General features: G+C 39.4%; 1 protein-coding gene across 1 annotated transcript in view; it reads right to left on the bottom strand.

The window, feature by feature from the left end:
- Positions 1–13,417: 13,417 nt before the first annotated feature.
- The window catches only part of plpp4 (phospholipid phosphatase 4), a gene marked incomplete at both ends in the record, with an annotated part of 215,343 nt that continues 201,267 nt past the window's right edge, over positions 13,418–27,493 (bottom strand). The window contains 2 exons of the mRNA XM_079842887.1: positions 13,418–13,629; positions 24,111–24,281. Coding sequence (XP_079699013.1) covers positions 13,418–13,629; positions 24,111–24,281 — 383 coding nt within the window. The remainder of the gene's footprint in view (positions 13,630–24,110; positions 24,282–27,493) is intronic.

Genomic DNA, 27,493 nt, shown 5'->3' with positions numbered 1-27,493 from the left:
TCTTCCACTCTCTACCTCTCTCTACCCCTTCCCCTCTCTTCCTCTCTCTACCCCTCTCTACCCCCTTCCCATCTCTACCCCCTTTCCCTCTAACCATTTCCCCTCTCTTCCTCTCTCTTCCCCTCTAACCCTTTCCCCTCTCTTCCTCTCTCTTCCCCTCAATACACCCTTCCCCTCTCTACCCCCTTCCCCTCTCTACCCCTTTCCCCTCTCTTCCCCTCTCTACCCCTTTCCCCTCTCTTCGCCTCTCTACCCCTTTCCTCTCTCTTCCCCTCTCTACCCCCTTCCCCCTCTCTTCCCCTCTCTACCCCCTTCCCCCTCTCTTCCCCTCTCTACCCCCTTCCCCTCTCTACCCCTTTCCCCTCTCTTCCCCTCTCTACCCCTTTCCCCTCTCTTCCCCTCTCTACCCCTTTCCTCTCTCTTCCCCTCTCTACCCCCTTCCCCCTCTCTTCCCCTCTCTACCCCCTTCCCCTCTCTACCCCTTTCCCCTCTCTTCCCCTCTCTACCCCCTTCCCCTCTCTACCCCTTTCCCCTCTCTTCCCCTCTCTACCCCTTTCCCCTCTCTTCCCCTCAATACCCCCTTCCCCTCTCTACCCCTTTCCCCTCTCTTCCCCTCTCTATCCCTTTCCCCTCTCTTCCCCTCTCTACCCCTTTCCCCTCTCTTCCCCTCTCTACCCCTCTCTACCCCCTTCCCCTCTCTAACCCTTTCCCCTCTCTTATTCTCTCTTCCCCTCTCTACCCCCTTCCCCTCTAACCCTTTCCCCTCTCTTCCTCTCTCTTCCACTCTCTACCTCTCTCTACCCCTTCCCCTCTCTTCCTCTCTCTACCCCTCTCTACCCCCTTCCCATCTCTACCCCCTTTCCCTCTAACCATTTCCCCTCTCTTCCTCTCTCTTCCCCTCTAACCCTTTCCCCTCTCTTCCTCTCTCTTCCCCTCTCTACCCCCTTCCCCTCTAACCCTTTCCCCTCTCTTCCTCTCTCTTCCACTCTCTACCTCTCTCTACCCCTTCCCCTCTCTTCCTCTCTCTACCCCTCTCTACCTCCTTCCCCTCTAACCCTTTCCCCTCTCTTCCTCTCTCTTCCACTCTCTACCTCTCTCTACCCCTTCCCCTCTCTTCCTCTCTCTACCCCTCTCTACCTCCTTCCCCTCTAACCCTTTCCCCTCTCTTCCTCTCTCTTCCCCTCTCTTCCCCTCTCTACCCCCTTCCCCTCTAACCCTTTCCCCTCTCTTCCCCTCTCTACCCCCTTCCCCTCACTACCCCTTTCCCCTCTCTTCCCCTCAATACCCCCTTCCCCTCTCTACCCCTTTCCCCTCTCTTCCCCTCTCTACCCCTTTCCCCTCTCTTCCCCTCTCTACCCCTTTCCCCTCTCTTCCCCTCTCTACCCCCTTCCCCTCTCTAACCCTTTCCCCTCTCTTCTCTCTTCTCCTCTCTTCCCCTCTCTACCCCCTTCCCTTCTCTACCCCTAACCCACCCTAACTCTTCCTCCATGGGCTCCCCCTCTCATCCTCACTCTTCCCCTTACTGCAACTTTGCCTTCCATTTTTGTTAAAGACAGGTGAACTTACCTGTTTTCTTTTTATAGTGCTTAAACCTGATTGGTGTTTCTATAATTAAGCACCAGTGTGTGTTTGCACACCTGGTGGCTGTGTTTAACCAATTGGTTCATGGGTGTGTTCATTTGAAAGCCTTTGCTTTGAAATTGCAAGGAAATTACATCATGATACATTTCTGTGTCAAATGCACGCAAGTATGTTTAGTGTTTTGCAAATCACTGTATGTAATGTTTTGCAAAAAGTGTGAAGCTGAAAATGTGCTTACAGTTGTGCAAATCTAGGCCGGTGTTTTGCTCCTCGAGTGTAAGGTTTTGTTAATTGTGGGAAAGTTTTAATTTTAGTGTATAAGCAATTGAAAAAAAACTGTAAAATGTTTTCAGATTCACACTCATCTGTTTAAGAACTGAACGCACCACACTTACATTTTTTTCCAATGAGCCTGGGCTGTATTTATTACAAGCTACAAACTAAAATAAATCAGCTCACTGCATGGAAGAGGACAATGAGGGTTTTAAACGCATGATCTATCATGATGACAGAATCAAGCTTGTGTGAGTTTGTGATTATTCCCTCAGCTCAGACTTCAAAAACAACAATGTAGCGTTGGGTTGCACATTACTGAACTACTCACTGGAAGAATTACTGGAAAAGCTACACTACTTTAAAAACACCTGCATGTATAAATACGGCATGTTAGTAACAAACGTTTTATGCTGTCATCTGAAAATGTGTCTGCATACAACGGAAACAAAAGTGGGATGCATCACAAGAAACAGAGAAACAAACTACAATACCCCCTTAGACACACTTTCTTTTCTTTATTCACTTCTTTGTTTGATTACAATTATTTGTACATGTAAGTATAATCATCAAAATACAATTCAAAGTGCTTTTGAGGCCATGCTTCTCCATATAAAATGGTTTCTTGTCACAAATGGAAGTGGCATGCCGTGTTCAATGACAGTGGAATATTAGAGACGTCATTTCCTCTGTCTAAAAGACAACTATGAAACATTTGTTGGGTATAAAAGAAGGACTTGCCGTAGAAACTAGAACATTCTGATGTCTGCATAAACATGTATTTATGTATTTTGAAAATCTGCAAACACATAGAAAAAGATCTTTGCACGACACAAATCACATTATGTACATGTTACCTCTGAAACATTCTCTTTTTTTATGGGTCACAGAGAAGGAAAACATTAAATAATATGATTGATACATTCTAAAGCACTAAATGCAAGAATCTCCCCATTTAGATGTTAATTCTGTTGCTGTACTGTAACACTGTGCACTGTTTTAATTTGTACTTATATTTTCTAATGGATGCACATCCTAGGGGAAAATAAAAAAGAAGAGCAACACTGATCTAAAACAATCTATTTGAAGTTCACATTGTAAGATAATTAATTCAGCATTGTAAAGCTTTTTCTAATGCTAATTTGATCGGGCCATTTTTCTATTAAAGTTTTTGGGGGCTTTTCGTTCTAGCCTGGGTGTATCTTACAAGAACTGGCCCTAGTCACATTTTGCTGCAAAATAAAAACATTATGCAAAATGGATCATATACAGCCTTTACAAGTAATGTGACATTCTATTTATGACAATTAAGCACAAATGATCATTTATGTGTGATGGCAGTGCAACAAACACATGATGTATCCATGCTAAATAAAACTTTTTAAAACAATGTTATATAATATGTGACTTTATTTGCATTTAGCACAAAAATATATTCATCACTCTAGACCACTGTTGTTTTTCAATGCTATTTTCATTACATTCAGAACTGGAACATATAAATACAACTATTGTTGTCCAACAAGGAAAAAAATCAAAGTTTGCATTGCTATTTGTGTTGCCAAACCCTCAGGGAAAAATCCTTTGGATGATGCTTTTGTTCTCCGCTTCCAAAAATAAATCCTGCAAGAAGGTGTTTGAAACAAACTTAAACTAATCGATCGTCATCTTTTCCAGGAGAGTAATACTGACAAGATATTAAACATGCTGACCTCGCTACTGAAACACAAAATAGATCGTTTTCACAAGCTTAGCCTTATTTTGTCCTCTGCTACTATTACACAACTACTGAGAAAACACAATCTGAGGACAGCTATATGAGAGATCATTTCCATCTTCATCAAAGTTAATGAAAAGGTGTTTAAAAGTGTTTCATTAAAATTAATGAAACACTTTTGACATATGCTGAGAATCATTTCTGCGACAGATGTTAAGGGAATTAATATGCGCGGGCAGAATCTGCTTCATTATTTTGTGTGTTAGAACAACTGTGATGTTGTGTGTTACTTACAAGAAATAATAGCGTTCTCCATACTGCTTACTGCACACAGCATATATATATATATATATATAGAAGGTCAAGTCGATTGCATTGCATTATGGGATAATGTATCCCACACAGTGTGCTCTGAATGGATTCCGCATACTTTAGCACACATAGTAGGTCCTCCAGATATATATACAGAAATGTGCACAGCATACTGTAAATATTCACAAACAGCCAATCAGGGAATGGCGGATTGGACAAAGAGCTCAGAAAAAGAGGAAAATATATAGTTTTATAATGCAGTGAACACTCCAGTTATGATCTTTTAGATCCTCGTTAAACATAGCAATGCTAGATGCAAGAACTTTTAAAGCAATTTAAGTTGCAAAATATGTTGTTCTATGAGTGTATACACTTTATAAAGACAATCGCAAAAAGTCTAATTTAATGTTTGCAATATGTTTGGAATCTATTTAGACAATTAAAATGTAAGTGTAACTTCATCGATTTTCAACCCGCTATATATTGTTACAATGTCTGTAGTATATGTAAATGAGCAATGGTGCCTGGACCGATAAATTCGCGCTTATTTGTCAGCAGAACACGTCACTCGGCGGACTTTCATGAAAGTTTGTATCCCCTCCCGAGGACAGTCGGATTGGCAAAGGGTTATTAACAAAACTTTTATCGTAAGATTTATCGTACTATGTCTACTCTTTAAAGGGGTCATGAACTGTGAAATCAAATTTTCCTTGAGCTTTTGACATATAAAAGCTCATCGTACTATAAGAATATCATGAGTTTCAGAACTGAAAACTTCCTTGCAAGTCCAAAAACAGCTTTTATTGTAACCAAGCCCAGAGAATGACTCGTTGTGTAATGTGCCTTGCAACATTGGCCCCGCCCACCGATGTGTTAGTGAGATGACGAGGAGCAATACAGGATCGACCACAAACAATATTACCTTCTGAAGGGTCCTAATGCTAGAAATTTGATTATTTATTTATTATCAACGATGTGAATGTCTCAGTTGAGCATTATTTATTTGTATTCGCTACATTTCACTGAGTATTCTTTGGTAAATCAGTCACAATTTCGGCGCAGGCTTTGCAAACAGAGTTTTACGAAATGGACTGGACAGTAACGCCACAACATGTGAGTATCCGTGTTAACTCTAATGCCTGATCTGAGACCAGTGATTTGTGTAATGATTCATGTACAGTCAGATGTTCTTTGTCTATGTGTCAGTAAATCAAACCAGTGACTAAACGCTCAACTTCACATTGTGTTTCTTAGTAGTATGAAAACAATCTGTTATGTAAACTGTGATTAAATTATATATAGAAAGCGATTAAAAGAACGCTCCCTTTACAATCGCTGGAGCTGTCAATCAAACAGCGCAAGTTTATCAGTGACTGAGTTCTGGACTCGCACCCAAACTCCCGTTTTAATCAACAAATCTACGAATCATTAGTTATGAGGAAAGCATTCGTTAGTGTGCAGAAATCAAGTTACAATGACGAGATCACTGCATTCATGAGCTCAACATGTGTGTGATCGGCTACAATGATCATCACTGCAACTGTTCATGGCAAAATCTGAATATAAAGCCATAGATCTAAATATCATGCCATAGACCTGACAAATAATGCCATAGAAATGCTATAATCAACACTTTTCATGATGGTAACACTTTACAATAAGGTTGTATTAGTTAATGAACTAACCTTGAACCACACCTCTGTTCAGCGTTAGTTAATCTTTGTTAACGTTAGTTAATAAAAATACAGCTGTTCATGGTTTGTTGAAGTTAGTTCACAGTGCATTAACTAATGTTAATAATGCATTAGTAAATGTTGAAATTAACATTAAACAAAGATAAATAAATGCTTTAGAAGTACAGTTCATTATTAGTTCATGTTAACTAATGTAGTTAACTAATGAACCTTATTGTAAAGTGTTACTAGCTATTTAATTTGCAAAGATGTCAGCCAATCACAGCAGTGGGCGTTTACACTGAAGCCTCACAGTGGCCAATCCCAGCAGTGGGCGTTTACACTGAAGCCTCACAGCAGCCAATCACAGCAGTGGGCGTTTACACTGAAGCCTCACAGCAGCCAATCACAGCAGTGGGCGTTTACACTGAAGCCTCACAGCAGACACGCCCCTTAAAACAGAGCTTTCAAATCAGAGGTTAAAATCAGGGTAGGAAAAATGCCTTATTTTTCTAAATGATTGATGTAAAAATTATTCTAACATTATAAGTGCACCACAGGAAACATTATAAAACAATAAAACAATGCAGTTCATGACCCCTTCATAACAGGATTATGGTAAAAATGGAACACTATGGCAACAGATTTCTTACCTGTTAACGTTTAGTCTTTGAATTCTTGCAGCCGGGAACATGTCGTCTTCATTATTATGACTTTGCTAAGTCATTATAAGTTTATAACTCACCATTATAAGTTTGCTAAGAAGTATTTCCTACTAAAGCAAGGTGGGGCTAAGGTTAGGTTTAGACTCTGGTTAAGCATAGCCATAGCAGACTGGTGCGAGTGGCCTTGGATGGCAACATGCCCAGTGCACTATGGGTATTGAAGTTTTTCTACCTATTTGACACATCAGCTTTTTTTTTTTTTTTTAATTTTGTCTTTGTTTTCTCTAATCAGGTAGCACCAATTTTTTTCCCGCCTACTGCATAGGCAGTCAAGTTTTATTAAAAGCCCCTTTTTCCTGCGGTGAAGTTTAAATAGTTCATTTTAATTTACCTTCTTTCATCATTAAAGGAATACTTATAGTAAAGGAATAGTGTTTTTTTTACGCACCCTTATGTCTGTTGTTTAAACATTTTATGCTGTTATTTTGTCCATGGGCCTTACGTAAAAGGGAAAGATTTGTTCAGGTAAAAGACCAAAAAATATAATTTTACATTTGATCTTTTTTAACCTTTGGGCAAAATTAAGCTGTATTAACTATGAAGTGTTGATGAATGGATATGAATATAATATCTTCAAAATAATCCTTTTGTGTATGGGTTTTTGTCCATGGATTAGGATGAGATAATTATAGAATTTTCATTTTTGGGTGAACTATTCCTTAAAACAGGTATGGTCAGATTTATAATCCATTAATATCGGTGGTGATGATGAATTAATGAACTATGGGAATAATTATACTGTGAGCTTACAGGTTATTGGTAGATTGCTGTGGTGATTACAGAAGTGCTTAGTTTTCTCTCCGTGCTCTCACATTACCTCCTTGTAATCAGGTTTCTAATCATCCCAAGGATATTAAATGCCAGTTCAAGAAAATCTGAATGAGTGATGAGTGAGGGAAAATATAAAAAGTTTCCTCTGGTCGCTCCGGTTTCCCCCACAAACCAAAAAAATGCAACATAGATTGGAGATTAAAATGTCTGTAGGTGTGATTGTGAGTGCAAATGTGTGTGTGTGTGTGTGTGTGTGTGTGTGTGTGTGTGTGTAGGTGTGTGTGCGCCCTGTGATGGACTGACCATCTGTCCAGGGTGTTTCCGCACCTGTGGCCTGAGGCGCTGGGATAGACTCCAGCATCCCTACAGAGGATAAGCAGGAGAATGGATAGATAAAGATAACAAAACAAACAAATGGAACAGGTAGAAAACAAATGGTGAAATAGTTTGATTGGATTGAGAAAACAAAAACAAGGTGAAAATAAGACAAACACTGAAGAAGTACTTTCCTAAAATGCACAGCGGCAAAATCATGCACTCTAAAAAATGCTGGGTTAAAAATAACCCAAGTTGGGTTGAAAATGGACTAACCCAGCAATTGGGTTGTTTTAACCCAGCGATTGAATTGTTTTAAGCAAACATTTAACCCAACCTCTAGGTTAAAACAACCCAATTGCTGTGTTAAAACCCATTTTCAACCCAACTTGGGTTATTTTTAACCCAGCATTTTTTAGAGTGTGGTACAGTGGTCAGGCACTAATACCATGGTATTCTATGATTACAATGTTCACCTTTTGTCACATTACAACCTGGAAAATAAAATAAATGAAGTCCAACTTTTTTTAGCTGTATGTACACATTAGAACCCTCATTATCAATGTTAAAATAACATTTTAAAACAGGATTATTAAAAAGTGAAAAACTAGAATAACAGGGTTGGAAGAGTCTTGCATCCCCTGATTTAATACACTCTAAAAAATGCTGGGTTAAAAATAACCCAAGTTGGGTTGAAAATGGACTAACCCAGCAATTGGGTTGTTTTAACCCAGCCGTTGGGTGAAATGTTTGCTTAAAACAACCCATTTGCTGGGTTAGTCCATTTTCAACCCAACTTGGGTTATTTTTAACTCATCCTTTTTTAGAGTGTACATTGTAGAGCCAACTTTTGCTTTAATTACAGCCATTAAACTTTTGGGGTATGTCTTTACTAGCTTTGCACACTTAGATTGGGGAATATTTGCCCATTCTTCCTTGCAGAATTGCTCAAGTTCAGTCAAATTCTGTGGTGAGCGGGATCACAGTTGTGTTGGAAGGTGTATGACCTTCTTCAGCTGTCTAGCAGAGGGACGCAGGTTTTAATCAAGAATTTCCATGCACTTGGCAGCATCCATTTTCCCTTCAATCCTGACTAAACGCCCAGTCTTCGCTGAAGAGAAACACTCTCACAACATCATGCTGCCACCACTAAGCTTCACAGTAGGTATGGTGTGCTGTGTTTGCTTTTCGCCAAAAATAGAGCTTGGAGTTCAGTCCAAAAAGGTCAGTTTTGGTCTTAGCCATATCACCTTTTGCCAGATGTCATCGGAGTCTTCCAGGTTTGTTTTTGCATTGGGCAAATGAGACTGAGTGTGGCACTTTTTTAGGAAAGGCTTCTTTCTTTCAGCGCTATGTTTGGCGGAAAGCAAACACAGCACACCACCAAAAACACACCACACCTATTGTGAAGCATGGTGGTGGCAGCATTTTGTTGTGGGGGTGTTTCTCTTCAGCGAGGACTGGGTGTTCGGTCAGGATTGAGGGGGAAATGGATGCTGCCAAGTTCATCCAAATTCTTGAGGAAAGCCTCTGCTAGACGGCTGAAAATGGGCAGGTCATTCACCTTCCAACATGACTGTGATCCTAAACATACCACCAAAGAAACAACGCAATGGCTTAAGGATAGAAAAGTGAATGTCCTTAGTGGCCAAGTCAGAGCCCTGACTTAAATCTGATGGACAGTCCATTGTCGCTCACCACAGAATTAGATGGAATTGATCAATTCGTCAAGGAAGAATGGGCAAATATTTCCCAATCTAGGTAACGTTGATGATGAGGGTTATAATGTGTACATACAGCTGAAAAAAGTTAGTCTTAATTTATTCTATTTTCCAGGGTGTAATGTGACAAAAGGTGGAGATTTCCACAAGGTATGATGACTTTCTATAGACACAGTATACCATAAAGGTGCCTTAAAAAAAGACCATGGTATTCAAAAACTGTTCAAAAACTGTATTAGTTCTATGCCACTCAAAAGTGTAAGTGGTTTTAAAGATGAAAAGGAAGCCTTTTAAAACCGTGTAAGTTGAAGGACACAAAATGAATAAACCTTTAAGCTTTAAAGGAGGGAAAATATAGTCACATAAAGTGAATAAAAGAAGAAATGCAGTGAGAGGGAGTGTCTCTGGTGGAGACTGTCAATGTCATGGGCCAATGATCTCTGGAAGCTCGAGTGCAGCAGGTCGATATTTACTGGCAGGTTGCAACTGACAGTTTTAAAACATTATGCAAATAAAAAACACAGTAGCAGAGACAAAGTTTGTGAAGTCAGTAAAGACGCATTATGGGTGTTATATCTACACTTGATGTGGCTGATGATGTGTCACGGCTTGATTTGCAACAATGATTTGAGTCTGTCTACTCTGGAAATGTCGAAACTGCACGTCATCTCAAATGCGGCCCAGTTAACTGTGAGCTCGATGCTACACTTCAGCAACAATACAATTTGATACATTATAAAAATTATCTTTTCTAATCTAAACTATATTGCCAAAAGTTTTGGGACGCCTGCCTTTACATGCACATGAACTTTAATGACATCCGATTCTTAATCTGTAGGGTTTAATATGGAGTCGGCCCACCCTTTGCAGCTCTAACAGCTTCAACTCCTCTGGGAAGGCTTTCCACAAGGTTTAGGAGTGTGTTTATGGGAATTTTTTACCAATTTTCTAGAAGCGCATTTGTGAGGTCAGGCACTGATGTTGGACGAGAAGGCCTGGCTCTCAGTCTCCGCTCTAATTCATCCCAAAGGTGTTCTATCGGGTTGAGGTCAGGACTCTGTGCAGGCCAGTCCAGTTCCTCCACACCAAACTCACTCATCCGTCTCTTTATGGACCGACGCTTTGTGCACTGGTGTGTAGTCATGTTGGAGCAGGAAGGGGCCGTCCCCAAACTGTTTCCACAAAGTTGGGAGCATGAAATTGTCCAAAATGTCTTGGTATGCTGAAGCATTAAGAGTTCCTTTCACTGGAACTAAGGGGCCAAGCCCAACGCCTGAAAAACACCCCCATCCCATAATCCCCCCTCCACCAAACTTTACACTTGGCACAATGCAGTCAAGCAAGTACCTTTCTCCTGGCAACCAGTAAAAACTCACACTCAACCATGGGATTGCCAAACAGAGAAGTGTGAATTATTACTCAAGAGAACACGTCTCCACACGTCTAGAGTCCAGTGGCGGCGTGCTTTACACCACTGCATCCCACACTTTGAATTGCACTTGGTGATGTAAGGCTTGTATGCAGCTTCTCGGCCATGGAAGTGATTGGAACACCTGAATTCAATGATTTGGAGGGGTGTCCCAATACTTTTGACAATATAGCATATTTAGACTCCTGACCAGTACATCAGAGTAAAAAAATAAGACATGATATATGGCAGTGGTTCCCATTCCAGTCCTAATCAAACACAATTCAATAGCAAAGACCTCAATATGTGTGTGTTAGATAAGAGAGGCATCAAAACCGTGCATTGTAGGGGGTACTCCAGGACCAGGATTGGGAACCATTAATATATGGTAAGAAAAGTATTTTTTCCCAGATGATAGATGAGGATAATAAAGTGGCACAAATGCTGCTCATATCCGATGTAGACAGAGTGTTACTGAAGGCTGATTACGGTTGCAGCAACTTGGATATGGTTACATTTTGGTTGCATGGCATACACTCAACACCTCACATTTTGGATTTGGTTCTGCTGCAGGGAAACAGAATTCAAAACCACTCATATAGAATGTGTGGCCACAGCTGAACTTTTATTTGCATTTTACAAACGTGGCTCTTTCAATCAGAATTTGGAATCAGAGCTATCCTTTTTCTAATAAATAATTTAACATTTTAATAATTGCAATAGGGCTCATTCAATCCAAAAATATGGGGCCAGATTTACTAACAGCTTACGTCAGCGCAAACCCTCTTTTGGCGTAAAAAAAAAACCTACTGTCAGGATTTACAAAAGACACGCAGTGAAAAAATAGAGCTGAAAAGGTGTGGAAAGAGTTATTTTTGCAGCTGATCTTATTGCATATGAATTTGTAGGAGTTTCCCTTTCAGACACAAAATTTATGGGAGGAGAGTATTTAAATAAATCATGCAAGGTGATTTTCTAAGGTTTGCGCTAGTCAATTTACTGCTGTTTGCGCTATTATTTACCATCCAAAAAAGCATGTCTTAAACCAGACGCTAATTTGCGCTGCTCTTGGTAGATTGTGTTGGTCATTATGGAAATGATCCGTCTGCGTCTGAGTTCTTTCATTTGTGTGTCGTTAGTAGATCACGCGCAGAACTTTCCACTTCCATCTCCATTTTATATCGCGCTAATTTGCCCTTTTTAGTAAATCTGGCCCTTTATTTTTTATTTTAATGGGTTAGTTCACCCAAAAAAGAAAATTATCCCATGATTTACTCACCCTCAAGTCATCCTAGGTGTATATGACATTCTTCTTTCAGACGAATAAAATCAGAGTTATATTACAAAAGTCCAGGCTAATCCTAGCATTATAATAGCAGTAATAGTTGTTCTGTTTTTGAAGTCCATAAAAAATGCATCTGTCCGTCAAATAAAAACAAAGGTGATTGGCTGGAACTTTACTTGATAAAGTTTTAAATATGGATACTTTTCTTACACAAATGCATAGACTCGCTTCAGAAGGACTTTATTAACACCCAGAGCCGAGTGGAGCAGTTATTCGATGGACAGATGCATTTTTTATGGACTTCAAAAACAGAGCAACTATTACTGCAATTATAATGCTTGGATTAGCCTGGACTTTTTTAATATAACTCTGATTATATTCATCTGAAAGAAGAATGTCATATACACCTAGGATGACTTGAGGGTGCCATCATGAGCTAATTTAAATTTTTGGGTGAACTATCCCTTTAAGTAAACTTGTTTTAGTGGTTTCAAGATGGATCTTTGGGAGAGGGAATATATTATATACCCTTTACAAACAGACAGATCTTTTAACATCTACTCTTCCATTGTTTTTAAACCAAATCATGCTCCTGACTATATGCTGTACTCCTCTTTTAGGATGTTGTAGGTAACTTTATTTAGTTTTCCTTTATTTAGTATTGTTTTCCTGTAGCTCAAACAGTAGAGCGTGGCGCTAGCAATGCCAAGGTCATGGGTTCGATTCCCAGGGAAAACAAGAACTGACAAAATGTCAAATGTGTACCTTGAATGCAAGTTAAGTTGCCTTGGATAAAAGCGTCTGCCAAAGGCATTGTTCAACCTTACAAAAAAGATCTGTGGCAATACCACGATACAATGATGATATTAAATGGCAATTTGATAGCTGGGCAAATTCTTACACCATGAAATTTACTTAGAACTTCTAAAACATTCAGTGTCCAAAACCTATGGTTTGCTCAAAGTACTATGTCCAAGAATGTATGTAATGTCTTGGTATTTTTGCTAGCGAGTCTGTTCGCCTATCTAATTCCTCTGTGTGTGGTACACGATACATGACGATACGTGGCAAAGCTACGGAACATGGCACAGTTTCACACTAGCTGTTAACATGCATGCACACCTGCTACTGGATAAACACAAAACAATAGGAAGAAAACCAGTGCAAATAATGAATTGATGAGTTGGGATTCCAATCCAAGATTAGAGATTTGTGAATGAAACCTTTTAGAATAAGAATTTCATCTCTCGGAGCACCAATTTGCTATTTGGATCATAGGCAGCCCTTACAAAAAAGTTTCAGATGGTTCTCGGTATATATAATGGCACTGAATGATTCCCACTTCGGTGTATCATGGTACTCTTTATTACTTGCCATGGTACTTTTTTGTTAGAGAGAGATTCTTGCACCAGGTTCCAACTTGCCATTAATGATATTCAGTAATTAAATTATGCGTAACAGACATGAGAGCAGCAGCTGTAACTCTGCTTAATGATTGGAGGAAGAAAAAGAAGAAACTAAATGAAATGGGATGGTCCAATTCATTGGAATGTGCAAGTGTCAGTCAAGTGTGGTTCATACCACGTTGGTGTAGTTGGGGGTCAGAGGATTGTGAGCCTCGGGGGGTCTCTATTAGTCATACTGGTCCCTCGGTCATGCCCTCCAGAGGCAGGCTGGTGGCATTATCAGTGGGCAGAGGTTGATCCTGGGATGTTGGCATGTTGTGGGTGGTTGCTACAGCCAGACTAGCGTATGACAGGTGGCAGTCTATGTGGAGGAAGGGTGGGTAGTGCTGCCGATAACAGACGTAGGCAAAGAAGAGGCCGATCACTCCTCCAACAAATGCATCTGTGAGGAACAATTGAAGGTTCACAAAGTAAGACACAGTCACAATAAATCCCATCCATCCATATATGACCCTGGACTACAAAACCAGTCATGGGGGTCAATTTTTGAAATTGAGTATTGAGAATTTTGACAATCATATGGAAGCTGAATAAATAAGCTTTCCATTGATGTATGGTTGACCGAGATACAACTATTTCAAATTTATCATTTGACCCTCATGTCCAAAATACAGTCAAAAATTCATTTTTTCACCTCAGAAACATTGCAAAACTACGCCCCATGCTATCTGTTCCTGTTGCGGAAAAATTGATTAATACTTTCGTATTTTCTCGCATTGATTATTGCAATGCGCTTCTGAATGGGGTCTCTAAAACTACCTTAAATAAATTACAGTCAGTGCAAAATTCGGCCGCTAGAATTCTCACACGCACCAGGACTAGCGAACACATCACTCCAGTTTTAGAGTCACTGCACTGGCTTCCTGTCAGGTTTCGGATTGATTTTAAAATTCTTATGCTGACTTACAAGGCCCTTCATGGCTGGCTTGGCGCCTCAATACTTATCCGAACTTTTAACTGTTTACACGCCTAGACGTAATCTCCGCTCCTCTGATGCGGGCCTTTTAGTTGTTCCTTCTACCCGTCTACGCTCTATGGGTGACCGGGCCTTCTCCACTTGTGCACCTAAACTCTGGAATTCTCTTCCAATGATGATCAGACGGATTCTCTTACTGTTTTTAAATCTGCTCTTAAGACACATTTTTTCAGAATGGCTTTTATATGATTTTTTAGTTTTTGTTTTTGTTTTTGTTATATGTATCTTGTGCTTTTAATCTGTCTATGCTTGTAAAGCGCTTTGAGATTCTCTTTTTAAAGGCGCTATATAAAATAAAGATTATTATTATTATTATTATTATTTGAAAATCTGGAATCTGAAGGTACAAAAAATCTAAATATTGTCCAAATGGAGTCCTTAGCAATGCATATTACTACTAATAATACATTTTTTATATATTTACGGGAGGAAATTTACAAAATATCTTCATGGAACATGATCTTTACTTAATATCCTAATGATTTTTGGCATAAAAGAAAAATCAATAATTTGGACCCATACAATGTATTGTTGGCTATTGCCACGAATATACCCGTAAGACTTAAGACTGGTTTTGTGGTCCCGGGCCACATATAGCTACCATATGTCTGCCTATTTTTAACAAAATATGTTTTTCCTTTTTTGATTGTTCTCATTCCCACAAATAATTAAAACAAAAACACAAAGATGATTGATTGTATTTTATAAGATTTTACAACATTTTAAAAGAACGTTTTGCTCCCGACCTAAGAAAACAGAAAACACAATTCAATAAACGGTTTCTGCCATTTAATAGCAGCCTGAAAGGAAGCAGTTAAGTATCACTATTAAAAAGAGCTGCAGTGCGCATTGACACACAGCTGTGTAACCTGCATATATCAACAACACAAAGCTATTTAATTCCCCAAAAAGTTCAGTCTAAAATAAAATCAAATGACTGAAACGTAATTTTGAGGATGGACTGAAAATTTGTTCCTGGAACAAACCCTTACTCATTAGATCACTATGCTACAGGGCGAGCTTCTATGAGTCCACAGCTTGTATTTACTTGGACCAGATTGGACCCATCAAGTTTAATGGTCCGTGCCACTATTGTACAGATTAGTTCTGTTCTACTACCCAGCAGGCCCTAGGGGATAGGTCCATATAAAGTCACACTAATAAGGATCTGCTTGCAGTTGTTTGACTGATATGAGGCGTCCTTTTGCGAAGCTTGCTTGCATCAGCATATACTGTATATACACTCACCTAAAGGATTATTAGGAACACCTGTTCAATTTCTCATTAATGCAATTATCTAATCAACCAATCACATGGCAGTTGCTTCAATGCATTTAGGGGTGTGGTCCTGATCAAGACAAGCTCCTGAACTCCAAACTGAATGTCAGAATGGGAAAGAAAGGGGATTTAAGCAATTTTGAGCGTGGCATGGTTGTTGGTGCCAGACGGGTCTGAGTATTTCACAATCTTCTCAGTTACTGGGATTTTCACGCACAACCATTTCTAGGGTTTACAAAGAATAGTGTGAAAAGGGAAAGACATCCAGTATGCGGCAGTCCTGTGGGCGAAAATGCCTTGTTGATGCTAGAGGTCAGAGGAGAATGGGCCGACTGATTCAAGCTGATAGAAGAGCAACTTTGACTGAAATAACCACTCGTTACAACCGAAGTATGCAGCAAAGCATTTGTGAAGCCACAACACGCACAGTGATGTAGGGGTTGTTTTATTTTATTATTTTTTTTATTTTTAGGCTTTCTGACCCCAACCTCAACTAATCTCTGCATTTCTCAATCTGTGATCCTTGGAGAATCTTTGGCCACTTAAACTCTCCTCCTCGCCATGCATTAAGACAATATAGACACACGTCCTCTTCCAGGCAGATTCGTAATATCTTTAGTTGATTGGAATTTTTTAATTATTGTTATTTAATTATTTTAATTATTGATGGTGGAAATGGGGATTTTCAATGCTTTAGCTATTTTCTTACAGCCACGTTCAATTGTATGAAGCTTAACGATCTTTTGCTGCACATCAGAACTATATTCTTTAGTTTTACTCATTGTGATGAATGATTAAGGGAATTTGGCCTTTGTGTTTCCTTATATTTATACTCCTGTGAAAGGAGGTTTGGAGGATGGAGGCAAGTGATTAGTCGAGAAGAGGATTTAGTGGGTGATTTATGGGAAGATCAGCTCTGAATAGTACTGGGGTTTGGGTTGGGTCCGCCTCTGGAGCTAACAGCCTGAATTTCTCAAAAGAAAAGTGACAAAGGGAGTCTGCAATTTGGTTTTTGGACCCCAGGATGTGTTTAGCTGTTATAACAAATTGATTGCAAGCTAAAATCCAAATGAGGCGTCTTAGAAGTGGTATCATAGCAGGGGAGTAAGAACGGCAAGGAGACGCTAACCGGCGCCCTTGATAAAAATCGGCCAAAGCTGATGGAGGGGGCGGCGTCTGTGAATAGATGGATGTCAATAGGTAAATAAATTAGGTTATTGAAGAAAAAAGATAGTCCATTCCATTGTTTTAGGAAGGTTTTCCATAAGCTGGGTTAAGGAGATTTGTTCTTCTAAAGTATGGGCAGAGGATGCGAGCCAGAGAAGGTGTGATATAAAGTAGTGGACTTATGTGCATCAGAAATTAAAGTGGCCGAGCAGAGATAGGCCTAAAAGGGAAGACAAGACTAGAATTATTCTATTGATTTTTTCCTTGGGCAATGAAGCCTAGAAATTGATTGAATCTAAGTTAAAGCCCAGAAATTCGATGGATGTGGCTGGTCCCAATGTTTTATTGTGGGTGATGGGAATCCCAAGCTCTGTGAAAATGTTTTGCACTGTGAGGAGATGGGCAGCTGGGATTGCGTTGGGGAGATTAAAAAAGAAAATCACACAGTTGATGAATGAGGTAAGGAATTGCGTAGTCATTGGAAGAAATCCAGCATACGGCTTCTGATCGAGTGTCAAAAATGTTGGGGCTGATTTTTCAGCCGAGAGTTAGACAGATGACAAAATAGTTTTTTCCACGCCAGAATACCTCAAATAAATGCAATGAATCGGGGTAGGAAGGAATCACTTTAAATGCAGAAGTGATGTCGACTTTATCAAGCCATGCACCGTGGAAGATGATCTTGATCAATCTCTGAAGAAAAAAGATAGGCCGTCTGAAATTGCCTGATCAATGTCGTGGAAGCGAAGAGAAAATTCTTTGAGAGGAATAAAGTGGTTTATGCTTGAGAACGGGGAATTGCGCAGGGCTAGTCTCGCATAGCCAGACCTTCAGACTGACGGCAGAAATTCTGGATTCTATCGCAGCTTTCATTGGACCGGCCAGAGGCTGTCTGACTGACATGTAACTCAACCAATCAGAGTTCGTTTTGTTCCACGTCATGTTTTGGGGCATGAAAAAACGTGTAAAGTCAATGTCCCTGCGATTACAGATCGATTAATTATTCATTCAAGAATGTTGTGCAAGTTTACTGCAACAATGGAGCCGCAATTTCCACATACTTTTGAAAATCCAGCGTTTAGTTGATCCTGGTCAGCGCTCATTGTAATTAAATATGTGTATAAAAACGACAATGCTCATTCAGTTCTCGCCGCCTATGGGGGGAACGCTGAGCATATCACTTTGCTGTACTGACCGAAAGTCATAGAGAATTCGGCAAGGGAAAGGACGTTGATGGTTTATTAGCTGTGTTTTTTAAGGGGGACTGAAAACTCGCTGCAATCAACTTGGCGACTGTACTCAGAAAGGGGAAGCAAAGTCAGTAAAGATGATAAATACAGGCCCGACTGCAAGGATAGCGTGAGGATGCCTCCACTAGCAGTGCAGGGCCAGTCGCCCTTGCCTTTTTCTCATCCTCGGGACAGCAGATTGTGGTTGAGGATCCAGGGAAAAACAAAACTCATCATCGGATAGGAAGAGTTTGATCTCGGACATAATTGCAATAGGATGGGACCAAATGCTGAAAAGACTGTTGAGGAATGTAGGTAATTAACAGGGCTAGCTGCTTATATGCAGGCTTTCTGCTGTCATTCATTTCAAGGATTTAACTTTTTTATTCTCTCTGTAGTTTAAACCCAGAGAATAGCAAGGACATAAGTAATTGAATAATAATATAAATAGTTATGATTAACTTTTCAAAATGCCATGTTCACAGAGCTCTCTCTGAAAATGCTAGAACGGCACATAGGAATAGTTCAGACAGAAATGAAAATGTACTTCCATTCTTCTGTGGAACACAAAGAGAGAAATTGTTCACGCTGTTCTTGTCCAGAATAAAAGTGAATGGGTGCAGATGCTGTGGAAAGATGCCCCCCCCCCCCCCCCCAGAAAAGTATCGTAAAATTACTCCATGTAATATGTGCATGTATTTTTTGTCATACAATGGCTTTGTGTGAGGAACAGTGTCTCCCCTCATTTGATATCTGTCACAAAAGTCCACTGGAGGACAGTAGTCCAAACCCATGAGCAGTTTATAAAAAAAAAAAAAAAACGTGAATAAATACAAAATAAATCAGCTAAGACTTGACTTGAAACGCATGAACGAAACAAACTCACCAACAGCGGTAACACAAAACAACATAAGGAACATGAGGGCTATATATACACACAAAGACTAATGACTAACAAGATGTAAGCAATTAACCAATGGGAGAAAGACACATAGAGCAAAAATGTAGAGCACATGAGTGGCAAGGGAATCACATGACATAACAAGAAACATGATAATAGGTGTGTTCGATTCGCGGAGAAGCTGAAAACGGAGACATGGAGTTTGACCCTTTCTGCTATCCGTAGTGACACTCGCACTGTGTTTGTGTATGAAGTGGGCTCGTTGTTTTTTATCAGTTTTATTTCGATAAACATGACTATATACATACAATACATACCCCTCAATGATTTTTATGGACCAGGATATAGCATAAAACGAATATTTCAATTACAAAAATGTCACTGAATTCTGCAAACCAATGGGCCATGTTGTGATCTTTTCCTCTGCATCGGTTATACATCCCTTTCCATCAAATCATGTCATGCTTTCTTTGGTGATTCAGACTTTTCATTAGGCACATCATACTGGCTGTTATTAATCATGACAGTATAGCTGTGCGCCAGAGTGATTCTGAATGATACACAGATGTGATTGATAACTATATGGGTAAAAAATCTAGAAGCAGGCAAGTGAGCTGTAAAGATGATGTTGCTTACAAACAATTGCTGATGCTTTATCTATCTCTGTCTCAAAGAAGAAGTAACTCCAACAAACCATGCGTGTTAGGATTCAGGTTTTTAGGATAAGTTGACATGTTGCAAAGTTACTTATAGTCAGTAGAAGGTCTGTTGGGGAGCATGAAAATAAAGAGTTATCAGATATTAAGCAGACAGTCTACTAATACTCTCATGAGAGTTAGTTGACATGTAGTTGCAAAGATACTTATTTGAAGTGGATCATCAACATTACCACATTTTTTCCCAATGAGAGGTTTTTATCTGTCTACTAACAGCATACATTTTAAAAATCTACATGTATAATTCCCGTTTTCCCACAATTAATGGTTGAAGACAAGTGGCTCTGTAATCAAAGTGTTGTAATGTTGTAACACTTTCTTAACTTTATGTACTAATAGATTTTAGGCCTACATTTAAGTGAAATATACTGACACCTTTTAGACTATTTAGAATATTTTTAATGTATAAGTTCTGTATTTTTGTGATCAATTTCATTGGTCAATTCATTTGCGCAGTCACCTGTCAAGAAAAGACTTCAGGAAAAATAGTGTATGGATCCACATATAAGCATCAATAATTACAACAGACTGTTTTCATGATAAGAAATTCATAATTATCTATTCACAATTATAGAGGTGTCATTTTAGGATTCTGTCACTTTGGTTGGTCTTGTTCTCAGTTTGGTGACAAGATCCTGACGTGTTGTATTGTCCTGTCTTTGTGTGAGTGTGCAGAACAGTATCAGTGTCCGGATCCAGGTTTCAGTGTCTAGGTTTCTCCATTTTCTCCATGTCTTTTGATGTGAGCACATGGCTTATGAATGTGTTTGTTTACCACATGCTCTTGTATTATCATGTTTGTTTATATGTACCATGTGCTCTTCTGTTTAATGTATTGACCCTGCCCCATTGCCCCCAAATGCAAAGGGATTGCAAATGATACATGCAATTCTGGCTTAGAGTTTGCCAAAAACGGTTTCTAGCTTTTGAAACAGCTGAAAGTATCCGCTTGTTAAGTCGTGACATAAGGAACGCTGTTTCTGGGCCCAAGCCTCAACTCGTTTCACTTAAGAATGCCATCACCGGCCGTTTATGAGCGCTATTTTATTCATATTAAACATCAAACATTTAAAAAAGTTAAACATTTTAAATACTTACAGTCTACACAACAGGCTCTGTGCTCACAGCGTCGCAGACATTAATATTTGAACAATTTATAAAAGATGAATCACTGTCTGGCCATCTGTAATTTTGGTATAGAGAGAAAGCTTATGATTATATATGTTTTTGTTGTATTACACCACATTTTGTGTGTATATTAACACCGTTTGTTGTTTTTCTTGTGGTATGAGAAAGAGCGTTTGGACCCGGAAGCGCTGCTGCGTGACGTCAGACTTAACAACCGGATAGCATGTCTATGATGCCTAAAACGGCTGTCTAGGTAGGTTTGGGAACAGAGCTAATGTGTCTCATCTAATGGAGACTATAATTACTCTTTATTTCTATGGTCCACTTTATACATTGTACTAACTATGAGTAAATTGTCAATTACATGTCAACTAACTCTCATTACAGTACTAGTATACCGTAGTAGTAGGGCTGTAACGATTTGACCAAAAATAAAAACCTCGATTAATTGAACATTTGACCTCGATAACGATTAATGAACGATTATTTTGCTTTTTTTTTTTTTTGCCCTCATAAGGTTTTGAGTAAGTTAACTGATAAGGTTTGTACTGTAAATATTTTCTACTATTAGAGGTGGAATTTTTTTTCTAATGAAAAAGTGCATTTCTTTGTGATTTTAAAATACTTGAAGGAAACGGTTCACTTTCATGGGGCAGATTTCTGTTTGTTGTACATCAGATACAGATACATTAGCACAGTAGGCCTACATTACATTTATCTGAATGCATTAATGAGAGAGTGATTGTGTGTGAATTACTCATACCGTCTCTATTCATTATTAAGCTGTGGTTTGTACTTACTGCAAAAGTATTAAAATGTATGCCTATAACGGTTGAGTTTCTGAGCTACTTTAGTGACTTTACTTTAGTCACAGGACGGCGTTTCTGTGCTCCTCTGCGCGCGATCTTCACGTGATGTGCGCGTTTCTGTCTGAGTGTTCGTTTGTCACAATATATCAGGCATTAGTTCAACATAACACACATCTCATGGTCGAAACTCGCTTTAATGTTCAAACTGGCAGGGCTTAAACCACATACAAATGACAAGCTTTTGTGAGGACGCAGGTGAAAGATCTGCCTTCAGGGCGCGCGCACGCGCGTTATCAGAGACGCGACACGGCTCGGCTCTGTGTCACAGAAAGAAGCTGAGCACTGAACGGAAAAGTTTTCCGTATTGTTGTTTTTGAATAGTGCACAATCGCTTTAAATGTTGAAACTGGCAAGCCTTTAAACGCATACTTGACAAACTTTATGAGCACGAAAGTGAAAGCGGCTTCGGGGCTTGTGCGCGCCGTCTGTGTGTGTGTGTCAGCGCGTAGGCTATAAGAACAGCAATTAACTGACCAGTATAAACTGTGTAAAACATGCAGTTACTATAGTGATTCTGGGCATCTATAAACACAGATAACTGCTCCTGCATCTCTCTGTGTGCCTTCAAACTGCACTTGATGTGACTGACGGGGCGGAGTCACGTGAAAACCGAAATAACCAACATGGGAAAAATACGTCGGTTAGAGGTTCTGAATGTCGGTTTTGGTTATTTTTTGATTAATCGTACAGCCCTACGTAGTAGACTGTTAGGTTGTTTTTAGGTGTTAGGGTTTAGGGTTTGTAGTATATGCTGACATGTGGTTGCAAAGTTAGCTTATAGTCAGTAGAATGTCTAAAGTCAACCACCTAAACAAAATGTTACCAAGGTAATACAGTGCATCCGGAAAGAATTCACAGCACTTCCCTTTTACCAAATTTTGTTATGTTACAGCCTTATTGAAAAATTTGATTAAATTCTCTATTTTGTGAAATAATAATCTTTCTACAATGTGAAAGAAGTTTGTTTGAAATATTTGCAAATGTATTAAAAATAAAAAACAAAAAAATTTACATCAGTATTCACAGCCTTTGCCATGACACTCAAAATTGAGCTAATGTGCTCCTGTTTCCACTGATCATCCTTGAGATGTTTCTAAAACTTTGGAGTCCAAAGTCCAGATTGGAGTCCACCTGTGGTAAATTCAGTTGATTGGACATGATTTGGAAAGGCACACACCTGTCTATATAAGGTCCCACAGTTAACAGTGCCTGTCAGAGCACAAACCAAGCCATGAAGTCCAAGGAATTGTTTGTAGACCTCTGAGACAGGATTTTATTGAGGCACAGATCTGGGGAAGGGTACAGAAACATTTCTGCAGCATTGAAGGTCCCAATGAGCACAGTGGCCTCCATCATCCATAAATGGAAGAAGTTTGGACCATCAGGACTCTTCCTAGAGCTGGCCGCCCGGCCAAACTGAGCGATCGGGGGAGAAGGGCCTTAGTCAGGGAGGTGACCAAGAACCTGATGGTCTCTCTGACAGAGCTCCAGCGTTTCTCTGTGGAGAGAGGAGAACCTTCCAGAAGAACAACCATCTCTGCAGCTCTCCACCAATCAGGCCTGTATGGAAGAGTGGCCAGAGGGAAGCCACTCCTCAGTAAAAGGTAAATGACAGGCCGCCTGGAGTTTGCCAAAAGGCACCTGAAGGACTCTCAGACCACGAGAAACAAAATTCTCTGGTCTGAGGAAACAAAGATTGAAATACCATCCAAAACAATACCATCCAGTGAAGTGTGGTGGTGGCAGCATCATGCTGTGGGGATATTTTTCAGTGGCAGGAACTGGGAGACTAGTCAGGATCGAGGGAAAGATGAATACAGTTTGATGAAAACCTGCTCCAGAGCGCTCTGGACCTCAGACTGGGGCGAAGGTTCCTCTTCCAACAGGACAACAACCCTAAGCACACAGCCAAGATAACAAAAGAGTGGCTACGGGACAACTCTTTAAATGTTCTTGAATGGCCCAGCCAGAGCCCAGACTTGAACCCGATTGAACATCTCTGAATAGCTGTGCACCGACGCTCCCCATCCAAACTGAAGGAGCTTGAGAGGTCCTGCAAAGGAGAATGGGAGAAACTGCCCAAGCTTGTAACATCATACTCAAAAAGACTTGAGGCTGTAATTGGTGCCAAAGCTGCTTCAACAAAGTATCGAGGAAAGTCTATGAATACTTATGTTCATGTTTTTTTTTTTTTTTTTTTCAATACCTTTGCAAAGATTTCAAACAAACTTCTTTCACGTTGTCAATATGGGGGTATCGTTTGTAGAATTGAGGAAAAAAAATTATGAATTTAATTCATTTTGGAATAAGGCTGTGACATAACAAAATGTGGAAAAAGTGAAGCACTGTGAATACTTTCCGGATGCACTGTATATACTGTATGCTATTCCACTTGAGAAACAATGTTTCAAAAGTACATTTCTGTAGTGACATATTTCAGCATTCTATGTGATATAATGAATGTGTTTAAATTAATGGTGCAAGTCACTGTGCTGCTAAACAAACCATTTATGTAGTGTATCTGACTTTCAGACGATCACACGCATGTTCTGGCTAAGCAGTTGTGTGCTTTTGTAGGACATTGCTGCAAACCTCTGACCTTGCCAGTGATGTTTGTAATCGCAGGTGCGGGACAGGGCGATCATCATGGCGCTGTAAAGGGGCAGGACCATGGCACAGAGACGCCAGCTGCGCCCGCGTCCAGCATCTGTAAAGCACTGCAGCTTGCCCGCCAAGTAAAATGAGGTAAAGCCCAGTCCAGAGAAAGCAACTAAGGTGAGAGAAATAAAATACAGGGTAAAAGTAAATGCAAAGTTCTGTAAGAAACCATACACAGAAGAAAATGACAAGAGTTAACTTTTTAATATCTAAACTGTGTCTCCTAGACAGCAGTGATATTAAATAGATAGCAAATACAGTATAATCCTAATAGAAAATACCTCAATAATCTTACATATGTCTGCTCTAAAGTTTCAAATAAGATAAACAATGTCTTAAAGTGTGCTCAGATCTGCAAAATACCAAGCTCTGAAATCAGATGTCAGAGATCTCAGTATGAAATCAAATATGCCTCCTCAATTCTTTCCAAACCAAATTATCGGAGCTATAGCATATTTATTTTGTAACTCTTTGCTGTCAATAATGCAATGGTCTCATTTATTTTATGAGTGAAAACAGATTATCATCATGTTGTAGTGGGACATAAATAAATCGATATTCTGATCTTTCTAAATGCACAGTACAGAGCTTGGATTTCCCTGAATTCCATGGAAGAACATTAGTACAAATGGGATTTGCTGGCACTCGTACTACTTTCCTGCTCTCTGCAAACCTGTTTCCCTGGCAACTTAAGGTAACATAAAAAAATCAAGATTTCTTGCTCTTGCATAAACTCTGTGTTACATTAACAATGTATTTTAATGAGATACTACAGCTACTACTTATTATAAATGAGCTTGAATGGAGATTTGGACTCAAGCACTATTGCATTAATAAGCATAAACCGATAAAGGTGTGAAACCAAATAATTATGCATCCAAGCCGCTAATCCGAAATTTGCATATTGAATTCTGCACCCTCTGCATGTAACAATTGTAGGACACACTTGTTAGTTTGCCTAACCAGGGGTTCACATTTTCACTGACAGCGATTACGTTGATGGAGGTAGCCAAATCACTATACTGTTTGTTGGGTACTAGGTGTTCCTGCTTAGCCCCCGTTGGTGCATTGCTTCTCATTTGCATCATGTCTTGGTTGCATTACCAGTCTTCAATTACTCAAAGTGTAAAACTCTCAATGAAAATGTCAATGCTAAATCAAATCATCATTATGCAAAAAAAAGCATCACTCTGACTCTACAAAAACAATGTGTCTCATTCACCAAGTGTGCATACACACAAATTTTAATGCAAAATCTGCCTAAAACAATTTAATTTTGTACTCAAATATATTTATCAAAAACAAACAAACAAAGGAACAACTGAAACTACACAAAGGCAAAAAATCACATCTGGGTGCCTATATATGTGAGATGGTGGTCCAGTGGGTTAAACCATAGAACTGACACACAGACGGTTGCTGGTTCGATCCCAGCTGTGACCACCAGTGTGTCCTTGAGCAAGGCACTTTACTCCATGTTGCTCCAGGGGGATTGTCCCTGTAATAAGGGCACTGTAAGTCGCTTTGGATAAAAGCGTCTGCCAAATGCATAAATGTAAATGTAAATATATAATGTCGACATCAAATTTTATACCTAAATATTTAGTTTTCGTATACATAGATATACAGTACACAAACAAAATGATTAACCACATACACACCAATACACATACACATACACATACACATACACATACACATACACACAGATGTGAAAAATGTAAAACACTACAATCTTGTGTCCTTTGCTTGTAGTTTTTCATAGCACTTACATATACACAAATACACTATATATACAGTATGTATGCACAAATGATGAATTTTACACAGTTATTGAACTGAACGGAATCAACGCTGCACTGACTTGAGCCTAATAATGACAATATTGGCAAGTTAGAGCTCTTTTATAGCAGAATTTGTTAAAGAGCACCTATCATGGAATTTTGAAATGTACCTTTCATGTAGTGTGTAACATAGATCTAAGTGAACAAAAACATCCTGCAAAGTTTGAAATATGACAGTGCACCATATATATAGTTATTTTCTTTCAAAAGTAAGAGTCGACTCTGAGTAATTTTTAAGAATCGTTAGAAGACCGAAGCTTTTTCTCTGACTAGATGACGTCAACTTGTCAAGTTATTTGAATACGATACGCCCACTTATTGCGCTCCAAGACGCCAGTGAAAACTAGAAAACATCATGGCGACGAGACGCTGTGTTCTGAAGTGCGACTCAAAAGCAAACTTTTTTCATCTGCCCAAGGATGAGCATTTGAAGACTAAGTGGCTTGAAGACAAACCGTACATCGTCGCGATTGTGTGTTTATTAGTCTTCAAATGTCTCTATTTGCATGTTTCGCGATCTCAGGAAGCTTTTATTATGGACTTCTATTATGGCACATGGTATCTTCTTTGTCTGTCTGTACCATATATGGACTACATGTGCACAGAGCGCCCTCCGGCTGCCAGTATGAATTGAAAACAACACATAAGAGACTCAATCGCTCATGATTAGGTGAGGAAGTATTGAATAAAAAATACTCCTCTGTTTAGAAATTGATCACAGACATATGAGAATCTATCAATATGTCTCCTCATCTGCACACTTTTGAACTAAAAGCCCTGAGGGATGTTGATTTGTCGCGAGTCTTCGTGAGGAGAATAGAGGAGTTTTTTTACGAATGAGATCAGATGAGGCTCATATTACAATCAAACGGTACCGACGCGGTTTTCATATTCATAATTCCTGACACATATTAACAAATTACTGTCACTATAAGACTTTGATGGGCGTTCCGTTTCCGAAAATATCTGCTGCACAGACTATACCAATCACAACTGACTGGGTCATCGGACCAATCACCGCAGATTAGCATCACGTAAAGGCGGGGTTTTGAAAAGTGAATCACTAAAGGAATCATTTGAGAATCGCTGTCAAAACAGGTAAAAATAAATGCATATTATAAGAAAACTAAAGTCTTTTTTGTCATTGCATGCATGAAAAACTGTTGTTGGGGACTTCTAAAACAATATTTGGAACATTTTAAATGTCACAATAGGTGCTCTTTAAAAAATATATTTTCTTTCTTTCTTTCTCAAAGCACTGATTTTGAGTTCTAAGTGATCAATTTATGTATACGTGTTTTCACACATGATCATTGGGTATAGGTCATTAGTAAATGAGTGTGGCATTAAGTGTTTCCCAAAAGAAACAAAAGAGATGTTAGTTTTGAGTGATGTGCCTAATGTAGAGAACTGAGTTTTGCAAAAAGTTTTGAGTTTAAAGCACGTAATGTGCTTGTAGTTTTGCAGACTTGGTCTAAAG

This window comes from Gobio gobio, assembly GCF_949357685.1.
Source record: "Gobio gobio genome assembly, chromosome: 18".
Lineage (NCBI taxonomy): Eukaryota > Metazoa > Chordata > Actinopteri > Cypriniformes > Gobionidae > Gobio > Gobio gobio.
Note: the sequence above shows the minus strand (reverse complement) of the source record. Positions and strands in the feature narration are given on the sequence as shown.